At 35.8% G+C, this 19,707-nt stretch overlaps 1 protein-coding gene across 2 annotated transcripts in view; it reads right to left on the bottom strand.

The window, feature by feature from the left end:
• The window catches only part of CTDP1 (CTD phosphatase subunit 1), a 128,488-nt gene that overhangs the window by 92,153 nt on the left and 16,628 nt on the right, over window positions 1-19,707 (bottom strand). For both annotated transcript variants that reach the window (XM_076330659.1, XM_076330660.1), the window contains exons 2-8: window positions 19,062-19,145; window positions 15,815-15,908; window positions 14,235-14,363; window positions 12,707-12,857; window positions 6,360-6,450; window positions 5,066-5,232; window positions 2,311-3,396 (exon numbers count right to left, since the gene is read on the bottom strand). In XM_076330659.1, coding sequence (XP_076186774.1) covers window positions 2,311-3,396; window positions 5,066-5,232; window positions 6,360-6,450; window positions 12,707-12,857; window positions 14,235-14,363; window positions 15,815-15,908; window positions 19,062-19,102 — 1,759 coding nt within the window. In that variant the 5' untranslated portion in view covers window positions 19,103-19,145. The remainder of the gene's footprint in view (window positions 1-2,310; window positions 3,397-5,065; window positions 5,233-6,359; window positions 6,451-12,706; window positions 12,858-14,234; window positions 14,364-15,814; window positions 15,909-19,061; window positions 19,146-19,707) is intronic.

Below are 19,707 nucleotides of genomic sequence, written 5' to 3'. Positions count from 1 at the left end.
AGGTCTTAACAAAAAGTCTGAAAAATATGAACCACCCTGAAATTAATGTATTTTTCAAAATAGCACTGAAAATTAATTTTAAATGTGTTAATAAACTCAAGTCAAATACTGTAAAAGCACATTGATGTAATCAAAACCTAAAGTTAAAATAGTTTTTTGTATTAAGATCTACATTAGTGGATGATTCACTAAGAACGTGCATGTAGTGAATAATTTGCGTATACACATCCTTGTGTTCTACTTTTGTATGTATTTGTATAAATATACAACCCCCCCTCAAACTGTACATTCCAAACACAAGCAAAAAAAAAAAAAGAAGCCTCAACTGCTTCTCATTATAACATGCTGTGTATCTTAACATAATGTTATGCAACATTTTTTCCTTTAGAGAAATGCCTATGTTTGGGGTGGGGTGTGTGTGTGTGTCTCATTTACATTTATCCTATCAGTTTTACCACATCACTCAATAGTTGCATCCAATGTACAACTACATTCAGAAGCCATCTAGTGCAAGTTAGACAAAGCAACTCTGAAATGAAGCAGTTTAAGATTTGAAATCAGAAAAACATGGAAGTTATATTGACAGCTATTATGTCTCCAATGAAGTACGACAAACTTGTGTAATTCTTCACTGATAAGAGTATTGCTATTCCTGCAGTTTTAAAAGAGCTGTTCAGCAACTGTAGTAAAACTACAGAATCCCAAACTGATGCATCCACCGATTTTAACGCTTCCCATTCACTATTTCAACTATCACACCTTCACAAATCAGGATCCCAGCTAATCTTGATTAAACTAATTTCAGCCTCTTCTGGTTTCTTAGGTTGTTTTTATTACTTAAATGTATATTTACATCAGGACAATTAATACAAACTTGCTACTTCACTGTGGGTCCATTGGTACAGTTTTTATTCTGATGCTACTTGACTAGGTCAATACTGCAGCCCCTTCTTGCTACAGTTGGCCTTACCAACTTCTTAATAAAAGCTACCTGTGCTTTTTGTCACTAGAACCGTACATTGAGGTAACTGGAAAGTGAGGTAAGTTTACACTAGTCTAGCAAATGTACAGCCCTATTGTTATTTAGGCTAATATATTAAAACAATAGCTGATTAGTGTATCACAATATACTGATAAATTGGCTGGGTTTAATCCATAGATTTTTAACACTACTCATATTTAAAGGGGTCAAAATTAAGGAATCGCAACATTCTCCTTTTAGTGACTAAACACTGGAGGTTTTTTTAATCACTGCCTCCTCAACAGGAAGAAATTATTCCTGGTCAGCTGTATAAGAAATATCTTGTTTGATTTCTTAAGTCACACGCACTTTGAGAAAAGTATATATATCTATATTACAGCCAGTGAAAATATACTCCATTCTTTTATAATACAAGCTGATGAAACAAAGATGCTTCTAATGTACTGAAAGCTTACATGAAGAGCAGTCAAGAAAAAAGTTATCCAATAGGTGACAGATGTATATTTCTTTGCTTACAACATCTAAAGATGTCCTATAACTACCTAGAAGTTTTAGATGATCCAAAACATGCAGTTTTACTTTTGGATTTCATGGTTTTGATTATCAGATATTTAGATTCCATGCAACTTCAAAAGGCTGACAATGAGGGAACCAAGGGTCAGGGTGCACACATAAAATTTGTACTAGAAGCTAGTGGTGGCCTGTTAGCTCCTCTATGGCAGCTACCCAACGGTACGTTCCTATCCATTATAGCTATGTAAAAATAGGTAGCTTTGTGAAACACCTATCAAAAGTTATGCTAAGCTCTCTTACATCTCCCATGACAAAGATATACAGGCTACACACACAGGAGTGACAGGGTATCATCAGAGTCCAGTCTCTTAAGATAATTCATTTGGATTCCATACAAAGTGAAATTGAACCATGAGAGGTGAAACCTGAGAAACTGAGAAAGCAAGCATTGCTATAACTTTATAGCAAGACCATTATAAACTTTTCTCTGACACAAATATTAAAAGCTTCTATTCAACATCTTTAATAGTCAAAGACTCAGTATCACCAACTCTTAACCAGGAAGTGAGACATAACACATTATATCAGAGGTTATTTAGAGGGTCCTCCTTTCAACAATTAAAAGCCACACTTGATCAAAAAGCAGCAAAAAAGCCTTTAAAAAAGGCTTCTAAATTGTTTTAGGAAGAATCTTCTCTTTAATTTCAGTTAATCTGTTACGTTAAAGCCTGTAGGTTATACAAAGAACAGCTCAAGGCATGAATGAACTGTAACAGGAAAAAAGCTGATGGAAAACTCGAGTCTCATTTACCTACCTGTCCTTGCTGCAATGAGATGTGTTGCTTTGTCAGGATCATCAGCACTCAGTACTAGATTCTTCACAATTTTAGCTCCTAGTGCTGTGGCGTGATAGTGTTCCCGTGTTTTCTCAATGGGGAAGTTTGTTGGGTAGAGTCCGCTAAATATTATAGTTACATCTGCCAACACTTTACTTTTCAGTTCTGGTACTATTTTTCTGATGTCTGGAATTTCCTCAATCTCTTTTTTCAGGTATTTATCATACTTTGTGTAATAATCAGTGTGAACCCGCACAAGGATCTCTTCGAGGTATATTAAATGGTCGTCATCATCTGTATCATCCTCCTCCTCTTCTTCCTCCATACTCTGGTCTAAGGACTCACCCATTGTAATTCCAGACTGTTCACTATTCTGAGACTCTGTTTCAGCTTCTTTCTTGTCTGCACACCCATTTCCTAAATCACAAAGGCTTTCCTGTTCACTTTCTTCTTGTGCTTCAAGATCAGTTTTGTCATGAATATTTTCACTAGCTAGAGATTGCGTGTCCCCAGAATGGTTCACCAGACCATCCTTTTTCTCACTCACATCAGTGCAACTCCCTTTCTGCAAATTTTCATCCTGCAGAGGTTGTTTGGATTTCTTCCAGCTTCTCTTTTCCTCGTTCTCACTATCTGATACAGAAGTGGATGACTTTCTGGTATCCAATCCACCGTCACTTTCACTGTCACTAGACAGTTCAAAGTCCAAGTCATTTGTTGTCTTGCCTTGGGTTTGCTGCTTCTCTATCACTGTTCTGTCAACTTGTTCTGAAAAAATCTGAGATTCTTTTGTATTTTTCAAATCATTAGTGACCTCACTGTCCATTTTGTGATCAGTGCTATCATTTAAGGAGTCCTGGGCATTAACTTTATCACGAGAGTTCATATCCCAGTCAGATGTTTCACTGCTTACAGAAGTACTTCCATTTGCAGTGCAAGTGTCCTTTGTAGCTTTCTTGAGACCATTGCTTTGTTCTTCTACACATGTAACATTCTTTATTTCTTCAGCATCTTTTGCTGATGTCACTGCTGAATCCAGTGCCTCTGGTTTTGTAGAGTGGTTTACTAAGACACAGGAAAGAAAGAAATGAAACATATACATATTTTCTCTCTTTTTTTTTTTTTTTTTTAAAGCTTAATCAAAATTTAATTTTCTTTTTCCTTAAACACACAGTTTACATATCCAGTTAGACTTCACTATGTTTAGAAGTGACAACTAGGCTTTTCAAAGTTGTTAAGATACTTCAGGTGTCAACAATTACTAGAAAGAACTGGCAAACCTAACAAACTTTACTTTTGTAAAGCAGCTGTGTAAGCAGCTTTTTTTTTTAAAAAAAAATCACACAGATCATAAGTAATTAATTGTTAACTATGCAAACATTAAAGGATTTATCTTGTAGCATGAGTTTTACGATTACATCTCAGGGCATTGAAACTACTGCAGAGAAGAGAAGAAAAAAAAAAAAAGCAGAATTCACTTCAGAAGGTCCCAATCCAGAACTACAACTACAAGAACTTCCTTTATAAACTTCCATGGCTTTCATATATTTCCTATTTTTCATAACCAGAATAACTGTATTTTAATAGTTGAGGATACATGTTTTAGCAATACAAAGATGCTGTTCGAGGTTCATTTGAGACTCTGCTGGAATGCAAGTAAAGGGTAATAGACTCAAAGGCAGGAAAATAGTTTTAGGATGTGTCTTCAGATGTCTGCAGAAGAAGAGAGACAGACAATTGAAGAAACTGTAGACATCCAGAAATTTGCACACAGACATTCATCAGGAACACTGGATGAAGTCACCCTACTTTGTCTCCCTTTTGTGTGCATGTCCCTGCCCTGCAAGTAACAATACCAGCCAAGCATAGAGGTCCCGCGTCATAGCGGCCTGATTCAGTTTGAGTACATTATTATTGTTTCCATATTGGACATCTCTAGTTCAACAAGGGAAAAAGAGTGATGTCACATATATTAAATTAAAAATAGCCCTTGGCTAAAATGGAAAACCCCTGCAATTCTTTCTTAGCCATTGTCTTTCAAATACATTTTGCCCCCAAATTGATACTAACATAGTGATGTATACCTTCTAAATCCACTATTTGTATTACACTGCTGAGCCTGCTGAACATAAGGTTCTCGTGTCAAATGCCAAAACACCACATTCAGTAGACACTAAAAATCCCACACTAATTTTATTAGCATGATTTAGGCGGGGAGGTAAGCAGAGATCAAAACATTCATTTTCAGCAGTATGTTGAGACCAGATTTTATTAACTATTGCTCCAAAGTGGGGCAGGGAAGGGGACCAAAAAGGAGAAAGTAGTAGTTGGTTCCCTGACCACCTACAAAGAAAAAACTGCCTTGTTTTACTGGGGGGGGGGGGGGGGGGGAGGAGAGAGAAACTGGAAACTGTCCTCCTTTACATGTTCTTGAACAATTTGGTGTATTGCCACATCAGCTCTTCAGCCATAACTGCCAAAATGCTATTACCAGTACTCCACTTTTGCTGTGGTCGCCCACCAAAAGGAAAGCTATCAACAAGACCAGCCCAGTTTTACTAAGCTACTTGCATTTGTGCTGCTGCAGCACTTTCTGTCAACTACAATAGTCTAGGATTGCTCATCTGAGTGCAACAGCAATACTAGTAAGACCACCACAATGACTTACATCAGTCACATCTGAAAAGTGGAAAAAGTTGTAAAAGTGGTCAAAAAACTATTAAAGGTAAATTACCTTTCTTCTTCATTTGAATTTCTCTTGATCCAGGAGGTGCATTAATATCTCCTATCCCCTGAAAGTATACATATTTCTTCACAGTTATCAAATTGGGTGCAAACTTCCAAACATCCTCTCTATCATCAATGATGCAAACCATGGAATCTCCACATGGGAAGAGATCTCTAAGAGACAAAAGAGTTGATAAAATGAATCCAGTTTTAGAATTTAATACTACCAATGAAAGTAGTTTCTGTTGATGTTCTGGTTTATTACGAGCATGTCTGCAGGACATGCTTATATATGAACTTACAAAAAAAAAATCAGCAATATTAAAATTACAGAATTCAAAATACAATATTCGAACTAATTAAAGTTAATAGAAAAAGGAAACAGCTATTTTTAAATCTCTATCCCAAAGGCTAGAAGCAGGAACCAACAAGCCTTTGCAAGAACAAAACATTACAACATTTCGGTCTAGTTTTCACAGTTTATGTCGACGAACAGCCCAAAGCCAACTATCACATGGACAATACACTATCTATAACTAGGAAAAAGACACAAGAACAATTTTTAAAGAGTAGACTCATTCAATCTAAGACAAAGGAAGCAAAAAGTACTAATACTTATATCACCTAGGCGGAGGAGGTAGAGTACTTAGGATATACACATGCATATGAAAACAGCGCAAAAGAAGAAAAAAGCTTCTCATTTGCTATGGTCAGAGGAGACAATAATTTTTAATCTAGCTTTATGAAATACTAAACATATCTGTCTTAGAAAAAAATCTTGGCTTTATTCTCTGAAAAAGATCAGAACCTGAATGTAGACTAGAATATGAATTCAAGGCTCTAGATGACCTAATTTCAAGAAACACTGCAGAAGAGAAGCTGCTAGATGTATAGCACATTTGAAAGCCAGAATACTAGATATTCAAATATGAATTAACCTCAAATGAGAATTTTGGTTTAATTAAAAAAAATCCACAACATATAAGTCATTATACAAGATCACAAGCCATAAAGTAGAAATATGGTTAAGTTATTACAAGAATAAAAAAGTATAAGTGAAAACATGATGCCATTGTTGCACATTCTTACTGTTCTAGTACCACAGAACACATTAAGTAGATGAAATGCTGTGATACCTAACATCTCAGTTTTATTGAGACAGTGTTGATATTTAAGAGACAGATAAGGAAGGACTATAAACATGTTAAGTACAGAGGGAGTAATTTTTATTATATTTAGCATATTGTTGTTGTTGTTTCTGTTGTCCTATTTTGTTTAATGCATAAGACCCATATACATACCTAAGATTCCCAGTTTTAGAAAATGGATCGATACATTCATCCCTTGACAATATCCGATGGGAAAAAAGCTTCTTTTCAGGGTCCAAAAATCCTTTTGAAAGAAGAAATTAAAAAGTTAATGTTCAAGATGCTTGTTCCTTGTTTATGTTCTATATAATTCAGTTATTTTAATCTGTGCAACAGCAGTTTCACTAACAGACAATTTTAAGGCAAGACATATTATATGGGGGAAAGGGTAAGCACAGCAGATCAAGTATTTGTAACTAATGCAGTGGGATTAATTTTAAAAATCCCATCTCTCTTTCTTTCAACATAGCAACAAAATTGAAATTAAAATAACTAAACTTGTGACAGCCAAATGAATTAGGCTGAAAGAGATACAGCACGTGATAGATACACATGATTTTTGCAACTTACATTTATCTCTCTACAGGTGGTTCTTTAAAGCTAAATGCTCTCCTTAGCTCATTATGCCTAGGGACTGCAGAGAAGTCTCACAAGAGTCGGCAATGTGCTGCAATACTTAAGCACAATGGGCAAGTTAAGGGACAGTTTCAGCCGGAGCTCTTGCATTTGTAGGTTTTAAGTTGTACCTCTAACAAATACTTTAATACATTGACACATAATGAATATATCCTGGGATTCCTAAAAATATTTAGGCCCAGTTGCAGTAACTTTTCTGACTGCACTCTTTAAAAAAAAAAAAAAAAAAAAGATAAACCAAAAACAAAACAGGAGAAGCTGTGCTAGCTGATCTTAAAGCAAGATAAAATGCCATTATTTAGGAAAATGGTGACTTGGGTGTACAGACATGCACATGCTTCTGAACCTAGCCTCCAATAATGAAGTTCATCTTCATGAGCAGATCACAGCCACATAATCGCTTAGAAAGAAAACTGGCATTTTACATGCTAATCTGAATTTTTCATTTTACTGAATTTGCGTTGAAGTTAGCATCAACTTCTCATTCTTCTTATGAGTAATACAAGGCAGTCAATACTTATCTAGGAACAATTTTTTAAAGTTTTACTTTATTTTATTTTAAATGGTGGCTATCTCATAGCCAGAACCAGAGTTCAAGATGACTACAGACTCTAAGGACCAACTTTAATTTCTTTCAAGGGGCTTTGAGATTTGCACAGAACACATGTTCAACTCCTTTTAGAAGTCCAGCTCCCAGGAGTATGTTAAGTTGGGTCTTCAAAAACAGAGGGTATAAATTAAAAAAAAAAAAAATTAAAAAAATAAAAATCAGTCATCACTTCTGAAAAGTTGATCCTGTATGTATTTAATAGTAATGTGTAATTGGAATAACTTAAAACCCATAAAAGCAAGAAAATTCCGAGTTAAGGACAGAGGTTCAACCTTAACTCACCCGACTATGCTTAAGAATTGCTGCAAACTCGTAGAATCATCCCCTGTAGTGAGACCCTTGCAGTACCTAGGCATAATGAATTGAGAGAATTAGCTACAAAGATTTATTGCCGTACACACAGATATTTTGACAAACTACATAGCTGTCATACAAGTTGCTGTTCTCCCCAACCAAATTCTCTTCTACTAATTGTCTGAATACACAGGTATTCTCTACGCTAAATTGGACAGGAGTGCACTGGTTAAATGGCAAAACCACAATGAGGTATTCAGTTCCAGCGTCGTCTAGCTAAAACTGTAAGAAAAGGGAAGTTGAACTAAGAAAGCCCAAACACAGAAACCCTGGCTGCCAGGGATTAGAGATGAGGTAGTGTTCTGGAGCTCTTCAATAATGCTTTGGTAAAGACTTACTAATTTTAATACTTTTTTCCCCTTGATAATTCACTAAAAATACACTGAGGATACAGCTCACCAGAGATGCACCTGCAAAGATAAAAGCCCATCTTAAGAGAGTCGGGTCTTTCAAAGCTCAGCTACTTGAATAGCAATACGGAAGACAGCACTGGTCTTTTAAAGAAGTTCTTCACATGTCTTAAACTGTTTGGTTTCTTTTGGATGTTGCCTAGCCAACTGAATCAATATAACAGACGTAATCCTGATGTTTTCACATTTCAGGGAAATGACAGATAAAATTTCATGCGTCTTACATCATTTGTTTTCTTCAATTGTATGTTAATATCATCTTTAAATCTTTGAAAAGGCTATATTGGCTTTTCACTAACTTATTTAGCGATTCTACTCCATGCAAGACCAAACAAGACACCTAGTGGCTAGATCACATACTGTTAGTTAAAACATTAACTTTGAATTGGTTTATGATTGCAAATAGAACATAAATCTGAAGAAATAAGAACTTTACATTATAAATATGTAGATGCAGATATGCCCTCCAAGATAAAACTAAGTAAAGGCTAAGATTTAACTTCTTCATTAAAAAAAACAAAATCATCATTATCCTGTTTTCAGTAACAAAAAGAACTGGGAAACACTCATTATGAAAAACTCTATCATCTTCAAAATAAAAATCTTTTGACAACCTACATATTGAAAGATTTAGAATTTTTATGATAGTACACTGTTTGGATATTAACCTTTAATAATGAAACTGCAGGTTTCAAATGGATGATACCTTCCAAAGTATTGGTGGCTTTTGCTTTAAGAAAAGTCAATACAGACCACCAAAAAAGCATCTGTTTAGATGATGTCACTTTTCTGCACGGGCATTTTGTTGCAAGTTTCTATGACTTCAGAGCAATGAAAAGGTCTATGTATAAACTCATCGAGTATACAGAAACAGCGAAAGTGTTCCTGAGATGTACTCTTAACTTAGTTTCATTTATTTATTTATTCCTATCCATTTCCCACCATCATATCCTGAAAAATGATTATGGTCACAGTTTGCTGCCTTAGCGTTGATAATGAATTTTTTTCTTAACAGAATTTTTTTTTATTGGAGAAGTATCAGTTTGCACAAATCATTCCAGCAGAAGGATAAATGTTGATGAATTTCTCATTTTGTAAGCGTGTTAAAAAAAATTAAAGCCTTTTGTAGAAGTCAAAATGATTGAAGACGAATACTTGCTGTTTCAGATCAGAACTGAGCTTCCATTTATTCTCATAAATTAAACAATGTGCTAAGTATGCCTCTAAGTAGTTTCTTGAACAAACTGAGGACACTATCATTATACTTTGACTGCCATATTACAAGGGACTATTCAGTAGACTTATCTAGCAGAGACATTATTCCCCCCAGTCGTTTGTTTTCCAGTATCTCAGACTGGGTCTTTGCACACACAGTCTTACCTAGCTGCATTACCTGATCTTATATAGACTCTCTTAGAAAAGCAAACTTGTAAATAAGACTTGTAAAATAAAGTTAAAAAACCATCACAAGATGCAATGTTCAAAAGTAACTGACTCATATTGGAGAAGTCTCAAGTCTTAGAGACAGACTGAGTTAAATAGCAATTCCTAGTAGAAGTGATATAACAGTAGGACCCAACATGAATTTGAAGAAGTTCTTTTAAAAATAAATCTAAAATTTAATTTCTGAAGCATCAGGCCACCTCCAGTTCTACTTCAGGTCCTACTTTAAAACCTGGAAAGAGCTGTTGACCCAATCTTTCAATAGCATTGGATTACATATACACACATATTCTGTCAATTATTTATTGAAATACACACTGTAGTATACTTGCTGTAACAAACCATATATATGAATGCCCTCAACTTAGTCCTACTTTCTAAATTTCACTATAAATCTTAAGAGTGATTTCACATTGCATTATTGTTGCCTAGTGGCCTCTAAACTCAAAATTCACAGTGGCATTGACTTTTACAACCAGAATTTAAGCTGACTTCAGTATTAAATACACTGAACTTCTCTTATGCAGAGTAGGAAAAAAAATTAAGTAACAATTGGTCAAAATAATTATGTAGAAGAGAAATACTATAGGAAGCTCTAGATTATAAAATCCAAAACTCATCTTCATAAACATACTACAAGATACCACTTTGTAAATGTGTCAAGCAAAGAAAGGGTTTAGGATAAATTACTTCAGCAGACATAAATGGTGTTTACAAATATCAGCTAATCCCACTTAAAAGCTGATAGGACTCAGCTGGGATGAGAGAAAAGGACTGACAAGATGTCATCTGTTTGCAAAATGAGGAAAAAGCCTTCCAGGACATGGAAGGAGCAGCTCAGAGTTCAGATTTCACAAAGAAATAGAGGATGTATATGGAGGACCTAAGAAAACAACCTTTTTCTTACGAAAAAGATTCCCGGCATTTTATTACAAGTCCTTCCTTTATGTAACATAGGGATAATGGTAAAATATCAAACTGACAGCTCTCTGTGAGGAATCATTTAACCAATACTGCCATCAAGTGTTCTCTATATGTATTAGCTGTATATTTCTCTGTTACTGCATCTTGCTTACACAGGTGAGTATGTGGACCAAAGGCTATATCAACTGTTTCTCTGTACCAACATATTTCAGCTGAAACTATCATCATCACTGTACAAGTAATCCAGTTGTAGTTTGAATGCTTTTGATGAGGTTAGACAGCTTCAGGCAAAAATCCAGAAGTCTGGGGATGTCACGAAGCACCAATACCCTAATTTGCTCATTTGGTGGCTATTTCCTCTACGGAACAGATGGAGCAGCTCAAGTATGATGTCCACAAAGAGGCCTGTCACATTATAAGTATCAGTCTGTGCCAGCATGGGGACTGCAGGGTAATCCAAATTTTAGCTCAGAGATTAAAATGAGCAAACACAGGACCAAATCACACATTAAGAGAAGATCAACCATTGGGGAAGCACTTACACATCACGAGTTGAGTACCTCTGCAACTCATTCTTCTCCCGGGCTCTGAAGCATATTTGCTATACGCCTTTTGACCTTATTTGGTGCACATCTTCTGACCTTAGGCCACATGCAGATTTGGCCACATAGATGTGAGTGAGGAAGATTGCCCACCCACTTTCTTACTACCGGGTATTTAGACCTAGAGTATAAGAAAACCATTCCCATTTTGCTACATAAGAAATAACCACACTCTAAGAAGGACAGCAGGGTACGAAAGTGTTAATGCATTAGGAGTGCACAATCTATAATCCAACAGTGAGACTGACAAAGCTTTAGGAAGATTCTTCAAACACCTCAGCCAATAAATATTGAATAATGTAGAAATGTTCACTTGGATGGGCAGAACAGGACATGCCTCTCCTGAACTCTTTCAAGAAGAATTAGCTGGAGACCACAAATAGGTATCGCTTTCTGATTACAGAAGTCTCTTACATTTGTCATTACAAACATCTTCTGTGGCTTATTTAACATGCATAAAGAATTCTCTAATTACACAATTCTTTTCTAAACTAGGATAGTTAGCTCTCTAACTATTTTGGAATCTTCCTTTCTTGCCAAAAAGTGGGATCATTGGCATAGCGTTGCTCAAGGCGCTTGTGGCAACGTGACAAAAAAAGCAGATGTGAAAGACAACTTAAAAAAAAAGCTAGGAGACATGAAACAGCAGCAAGGACAGTTTGACATGCAGAGTCATAACCTAAAATATCATTAATTATATTGTGTTAGTCCGACAGACTTAATAAAGGAAAGTCTGAGGTGAAAATGCTATTCTGTCAAGGAAGACTCAAGATGGGGTGAAAGCCAATTTTACAGTTGGTCACACAGGGTCACACTCCTAACATGAATTTGACCCATATGCTTGCATAACAGGGTAGGTTTCTTTTATGCTTGTTGGAAAAAAGAAAACATTTCAGCCAGTGACCCACATCATAGACTACTATTGCTATAATTTAAATGCACGTTTTCAGTTACTAGGAGAAAACATTTCTAAGTTCTTGAGAAGAATATGTGAAAATATTGCTAGATCTGTGCTTTTCCTCAAATAAGCGCATCTCAGCTCTAGGATACAAACAGAACTGCTGTAAATTGATTTATAGCAGCCAAACTTCCTTTGGTGAAAGGAAACAGCAGGGGGAGGTCCCCACAGGAGGAGATAATTTCATGTTGTTGATTTTTATGGAACTGTTGCTTTAGATTTCTAAGACAAGTGATGTTGCAGATCATTTTTAGAGCCCATCAGCATCATTTCTTACTTAATTCAATAGGAAGGCACTGGTTGTCTTGCCACAATCTGATTCTCTAACCATCAGGGAAGCAAAAAAAGCATGTCTGATGGGTAAAAGGGATTCTTTCTAAAATTACAGGCCATACACGCACTGCCTTGTAAACAAGCCAAGAGTTCTGCTTACAGGACTATTTAGGAAGTGTTTTTGCACAAAACAAAGAACAAATACTCAAAAACAACCACAGAAAGAAAACTACTTATATGAGTATGGAGGCTGATTACATAAATATTGTTAAATGTAACATACTACTCACCTGCAATTGTATGTGCATACAGTCTGCTGCCAAAAGTAAAAACATGTAATTCATACAGCTTGGCAATTTTTTCCAGGAATTCCTTACAATGAGGACGCAAACGAGTATGCAACATAGGCTCACCTCGACCTAACTGGAAATGAAATATTCCCTAGAAGAAAAAGCATGTTTTGTATTATCAAAATACCGAACAAAAATGCCAGCATTTCAGAAGTGCCCTCTTTCATCACTTCCACTACTTTTATTCAGTCTGACTAGGCTAAAGCAAGTTTCGGCCACAAAGATTATGTGGATGATTAAAATCCAAAGCACATCTTTTGCTCTGTGCCAAGCAGTCCAACACTAAGTTTTTCAAATGCAGGAAGCTGCACTGTTGAAGAGTTTATGATCAAGGTAACTTTCATTCAAATCTTTACTAACGGCAAACCAATCTGAAAAAAGCAACTTGAGAAGTTTCTCAGAAAGTTCAGGATCTCACTCCAATCAGTACTACCCAGTGAACTTCACTCAGATTAGTTTCAGTACATATTGAGCTCAGAGAAAGACTTCGTTGGATGAAAAAATATTATGTCTATGGAAACATACCATCAGATAACAAACCAGGAAGGAAGTTTGCAGATGAAGATCCCAGTTAAAAATCTCAAAATCTTTTAAAAAATGTTTTTCTTCAAAATATGCATTTATATAGATAAAGACATAGACTTTCAAATACACAAGGTTTTTTAATCTTTAAGCTGAATATTCACTGTTTCCTTTCCTCTCAATTGCAAAGTACATTTACAGCTTGTTTTTTGCTAGCAGGTGTGAACCCATGCTGAACCTATTGGACATGAGAATGGCAAGAAGAAAGAAAGAGGAACTAGGCAACTGCAGTTTGCATGGCACTGGAGTCTGAATTTGCATCCTCCTGTACAAGACACTGTAGACACATTCCAACGTGCTTCTTGTTTTAAAGTTTCCAAATTGGAAATATTAGAAGCCAATAGTCCCTATCAGTTCAATGACAAGTGTTTCATGAAGAAATTAAACAGCAACACCCAAACTCCCCCCAAAAAAATGAAACTGAAGAAAAAAAAAATCACTAGACATATTCATGGAATGACAGATGTAGTAACACACAGGACTTTGAACAATAATTCACTATATCCGCCTCAGACTTGGGGGGGGGGGGTGGGAGTCTCATTACTGAGTACTCAGCTTGTGAATTGTAGAGGAAGGAAAGCAGAGATTAAAAACAGCTACCTGAAACTTCTCGCTTAAAGTTACTGGAATGGAAAAGTGCAGGAAAGCATAAACGGAAGAAAGAAAACCATCAATTTAAATGTGGAGAAAAGGGGAACATATTTCAGAAAACGTGTTTTCATTTTCTGTTATTGTTTAACTACAATTTTACCTAACCACAGAATGTTTTCTTAAAGAACCATCATTTAAATATTTAGAAATATTCCTGTTGTTACTTCACCTTGGAAGTTAACAGCAAAATATTCCTGTTGTTACTTTGCCTTGAAAGTTAACACCAAATACTTACCTTATTAGACATTTGTTGGCAGTGCTGTTCTGTGGTATGGATCAATGTCTGGTCCAAATCTACCATGAGCACCAGTTTTCGATTTCGATGTAGTCGCTGTTGATCTTCTCTTCCTAGCTGCTCAGCTTGCTGTAACAAAATATTCACAACTAAGCTTAGCTTAGAAAAGAAAAGAAAATAGGTTTATTGCCTTCTGTGTATTGTAAACTTGAGAAGAAGTTTTGCTACAAACTAGCTGCATAAGAAATGATGCTTCAACATAATTGTAGTGATGGCAGCTTTGTCAGCAGTTTTTCTACAGAGAAAAAAAATATTCCCAAAGTCTAATCTCAGATCTTTGTGACACTAGTAACTCTTAAAATTTATAAACTCAACACAACAACTTCCAAATTTAATAAATAACCACCAAATTAATTTAAGGCCAAGAGTCTTGAGAGGAAATAGCAGTAGCTTTGGAGTACACAAAGGACAAGTTCATCAGTGGGTCTGAAAACTTTGGCTGCTATGTTCAGCAATTCCGTATCAGTTATCACAATACAGCTGACAACGTTAAGCTGAGTATAAAACTGAAGCTGCTAATGACAGAAATGATTATAACTGTCAACTTGAGCTTAAAGAATATATGCCTTCAGACATGAATAGTTAAATTATGTAGCTCTGTGTGGGAACTGATATCAAAGACCTTATACTCCAGTAAATCTGAGTTGAAGTTTACTCCTCTTGTGCATATTTACAAACTTTCAAAGTACCACATTTAGCTCGGCGTTCACTTTAACCACTTCTGATAGCAAGCTGCAGTGCTACCCACAACACAGCTAAACTTAAAAGCAAAGTTAAGTGGAGCATTATGGAGAAGCAGGAGTCAAGTGCAAATTGCCCTTTGAAATGCACCTCTATGATAAGGACACTTCTAGCTCCCTATATCTTCACATTTATTCTCATTGGTGTTCTTTGAAGAGTTAAAAAAAAAAGTGAGCAGCAACATAAAAAGGTAAAAACCGATCAAGTTGGTAAGGAAGATAAACAGAATGTTTATCTTCAACATAAAAATGATTTTTCCTCTAAAGAAACTGAGGGATGAACAAGCGTATTTTGATAACTCAGCTGAATGGAATATTTGAAAAATAATGAAATAAATTTAACATACAGGTAAGTTGCAAACAAACTAGCTTTACTATATCTAGTGGGACCAATTTCAAGGTGAAGGGTGAAGCTAGGTTTCAAAGACACTGTAAGCTTTGAACACATTTCAGCTAGTGGAAACTGAACTTTCCACAAACTGCTCATTCTTAGAGACAAAAACATTAAAGTAGTAAATTTTCAGGCTGGTCACAGAAGTGCCATCCTTTCAGTGCACAGCTCTAAAAAAACCCCTATAAAACCTGATAACAATCAAACTGCATTAGGGTAAACACACAAAAACCGTGGACTGCTGATGTTCAACACCAAATTCCTCTTCAAAGGGAAGCCAAACTTTTTGTATGAAGTATATACAACATTGAAGAAACTCCTATAATTAAGCTTCTCAACCGTAGAGCTACAGTGAAAGGTATGAATAAAGCAAGCATGATGGTACTTACCTCAGAGCTAACTTTCAGTTCTGGGACACTGTGAACCATAGACACAGTCGCTGTGGATAATGGCACATTCTGCTTCCCGTTCTTGCTTCGTATCCTAACCATGCAGGGAAAAAAAGCGTCAAAAGAGTAATAGTTTAGTGAAAAGTTGAACACACTAAAATCTGTAGTATCAAACTAGTCACTACCAAAAACCTATGATTAAAACCAGCTATTTTGACTAATACACTCTTTCAAATTCTTGTTAATGCAAGTTACTGAACAAAATGGATATAGAGATCAAAGCAGCTCATCATAAAAACCTTGCAAAAAGTCACTGTAATTAGTTATGCTTCCATATAATTATTTCATGAAAAATGACATTAAGATGAAACAGACATCTATGTATTGATTGGCATTAGGAAACAGTTATAAACTAAGTGTAACTACCAAACCATTTAATTTTAAAAGTATTCCTTTCCTTTTTTTGCAATCACTCAGCATGCAATTATCTACTTTTCTCCAAGCCACACTAAGAAATAAATTTAAGCAAAGGATAGGCAAAGTTACTCTTTACGCATAGCAGAGTGACTTACATGTGACTGCTGCTTCAAGAAAAGCATCCAAAAAATCCCCATACATGCTTTTCCCTTCGGCACAAACAGAATGAGGTACTACATGTGTGTGCCTGTATTTATTTTATTTATGTGTATATTATACACACATACAGTTTTACTCGTATACATATCCATATGATATATAGATGCATGTATATACAGATAAATATTAATGTATACAGAATACATATCATCCTCATATACATATATATGAGAGAGTGTTCGTGTGTGTCCACACACGAGTATGAAATTCCTTGAAAATTGACCAAGTAACCCCACATAGCATCAGTATCACTAGCTTCCAGCTTACACAGATCAATTTGTTGGGAACTCTGATATCTACTTTTAAAGACATTATTTATGGTTCACCAATATTAAAAATACTACCGTACAAATTTTGTCCTATGTGACACATGCACATCTTTTAATTCTCCCAAGTACCTGTCCTACCAAGGACAAAATTTGGTATCAGATCTATAGCCACAGTTAAACTTCACCCAGTTTTCACTTCATGGCAAGCAAGCTCCTGAGGAAAAAAACGTGACTGAGCTGTGTTGAGGCAGACACAATCACAGACAGATATGCTTTTACTCTACCGTAGTGTTTGGAAGCACTGATACCCAGAAACGAAAGACAGATACTTCATTTTGTCCAAAGTTTACACGCACATTTCAGCATCTTACATCCTTTGCTTCAGAGTTCAGAATACCTCTTATATATAACACTGAATGGTATTTTAAATGAGCCTTTGAAAAAGATGAACTGTTTTCAGACCATTTGTTGAATGAGCATAAGAATTGTTTAACAGAAAGGATGCACCACTGGCTAACACCCAACAAGCTGGCAGTGAACTGGCTGTACTCGCTTTTTTCAAGCAAGAAAAGCAGTGATGCTTTTGAATTGCCTTCTAATGTAGGCTTAGCAGACCTAACACATTCTTCCAGATGTATAAGCCATTTTGTATAAAATGAAGACATCGTCGAAGTAGAGGAGTATGAATTGAGAAAACTGAATTCATTGCATACCCTGAATTGATCTAGATTTTTAATGAAATAGCAGCAGTATAGCAATATTTAGATGTGACTGTATTCAAACCTCAAATCAAGTATTCATTCAGGGCAGGCAAAGCCATATTCGCTATTGTACTAACTTTTTGTTAGGTTTGTTGTTTTGCCAAATAATACTTGTTTACAAAATATTAACAGTCAACTTTTCATTAAAAGTTATATCCAACCATTACCTGGGCTACATTTTGCATAACATTTTCAATATTCAGTCCACTTGCGCTGGTATATGGGATAACGCTCACAAAATAATTCTTAATAATGAGTATGAATTAAAATGAAACCAAAGCATTTCCTTCCAAATGAAGTGAGCATGCAACATTAATTTCTAAAATCCAGGCTACTATACAGTCCATTTTGGAAAACAGCTGTTGAATTAGTAATTTGATATGCATAAGCAACATTCTCTTTACCAACTGTATTAGCAATGAGACAGAGCAAGAGAGAAATACAATCATCTTTTGAATTTGCTTTCTTTTTGGCCTAAGGCTTAAATTCCTTTAGTTCCATGGCAGAACATTTCATGAAAAAATTGAAAACAGTTCTGAAGCCTTAAATTGAAAGCACTGGAGACAAGCTAGCTCCCATTCAGACACAGTACAAATGAAGCAAGGTCACATGAATGAGACTGGTATTACCTCACAGCTATTTTACACCTGCACAGATAAAACTCTCAGGTTTATTAAGTCACTGTTGACACACCTTACAACTCTCAACTTCAGTTATGAGTACGTAACAAGCAAAGTAGGATACACAGTGATGAGAATTTATGTCTGTATGCATGCTCTTTACATTTTGTACCTAAGGTAGTAAGTTACCCTACATTTATCTCCACAGAAAGAGAGCGTGCACAGTTAAGTCATAAATCTGTAACGTGAACTGTAACTCAAGTACCCACGTGGCATCTTATTCACCCATATTCCTAGCTACGAATCTCTGTAATGGCTAAAAGGAAATATAGTTCTAAACAATGTATCTGTGATTACAGTGACAAATAAGGAGAAAGAGGGCATGTATTTGAAAATTTCAGGGTGACAAAACAAGTCCCTTGTGTAAATAGCAAAAGTAAATTAAGACACTTTCCAACAGTGGCACAGATCTTGCCTATTTCCTCTTCATGTGTTGGTTTTATCCACAAGGAACACTGATTCCTGCCTACAAGCAGCAATTTTTCAATAAAGAAATATACTTCATTAAATGATTACACTATTAATAATGTGATCAAGAATTAATATATTCAGACCACTCAACTTTAAGCAACAATTTCATGAGCCAATCTCAATAGATTTTTTTTTTTTTTTTAAAAGCAAATGTTGAAGAGTGCTTTATGCTGAAATGTAACTTTTAGAAGGAAACTCCGTCTCAACTTTCCTTATAGGAGCACTCTAAGTAGACCTACTTGTGTTAGGCAGCATGAATACTCTTCTCCCTCCCTACTAGTATCTACAACTTCACAGTTACCCTTATAGGTATGATTCACAACTACCAAGACTCAGAATGGAGAAGCAAAGAAGTAAATGAGAGAAGGAAGAGCTTGGATCCCTAATCACAAGCAAGGAAAAGTTGGAAAAAAGAGCTGAGAATACTTACTGAGTCAAGTCCTGGCCACATTCTGCACACAAGCCTTTCATAACAACAGGATGGCTGCATCCTTCCAGTCTCACCAAGACACCCCTGAAAAAGATGTAGTCATTCCATTATATTGCAGGTTGATTTCAGACACTTAGACGACTGCAGATTGAAAGAGTTCAAAGAATAATTTCTGGTTATGATGTCAGTGCCAGCTGCCTAAGATACATGCTTTTGCCCCAACATGGGGGAAAAGACACCAACTAAGTATTCAAATTATTCAATTTCACACCTTTAAAAGTCACAGAAACTTATATTAATGTCAGTTTCTAACCTTAGTTTAGCAAAGAAGTTCAGTGTATTAACAAAACAAGCATTGTTTGTCCAGAAACAGTTTACATTCAATTAGATACAACTCTCCATTAATATGCTACTGAGCTACACAGTAATGGAAATCAAATATGGAAACTTTAGAACCACAGAATCATTTAGGCTGGAAAAGACCTTTAAGATCATCAGGTCCAACCATTAACCTAGTACTGCCAAGTCCACCGCTAAATCACGTCCGTAAGTGCCACATCTACATATCTTTTAAATACCTCCAGGGATGGTGACTCAACCACTTCCCTGGGCAGCCTGTTCCAACACTTGACAACCCTTTCGGTGA

The sequence above is a fragment of the Aptenodytes patagonicus genome, chromosome 2 (genome assembly GCF_965638725.1).
Source record: "Aptenodytes patagonicus chromosome 2, bAptPat1.pri.cur, whole genome shotgun sequence".
Classification (NCBI taxonomy): domain Eukaryota; kingdom Metazoa; phylum Chordata; class Aves; order Sphenisciformes; family Spheniscidae; genus Aptenodytes; species Aptenodytes patagonicus.
Note: the sequence above shows the minus strand (reverse complement) of the source record. Positions and strands in the feature narration are given on the sequence as shown.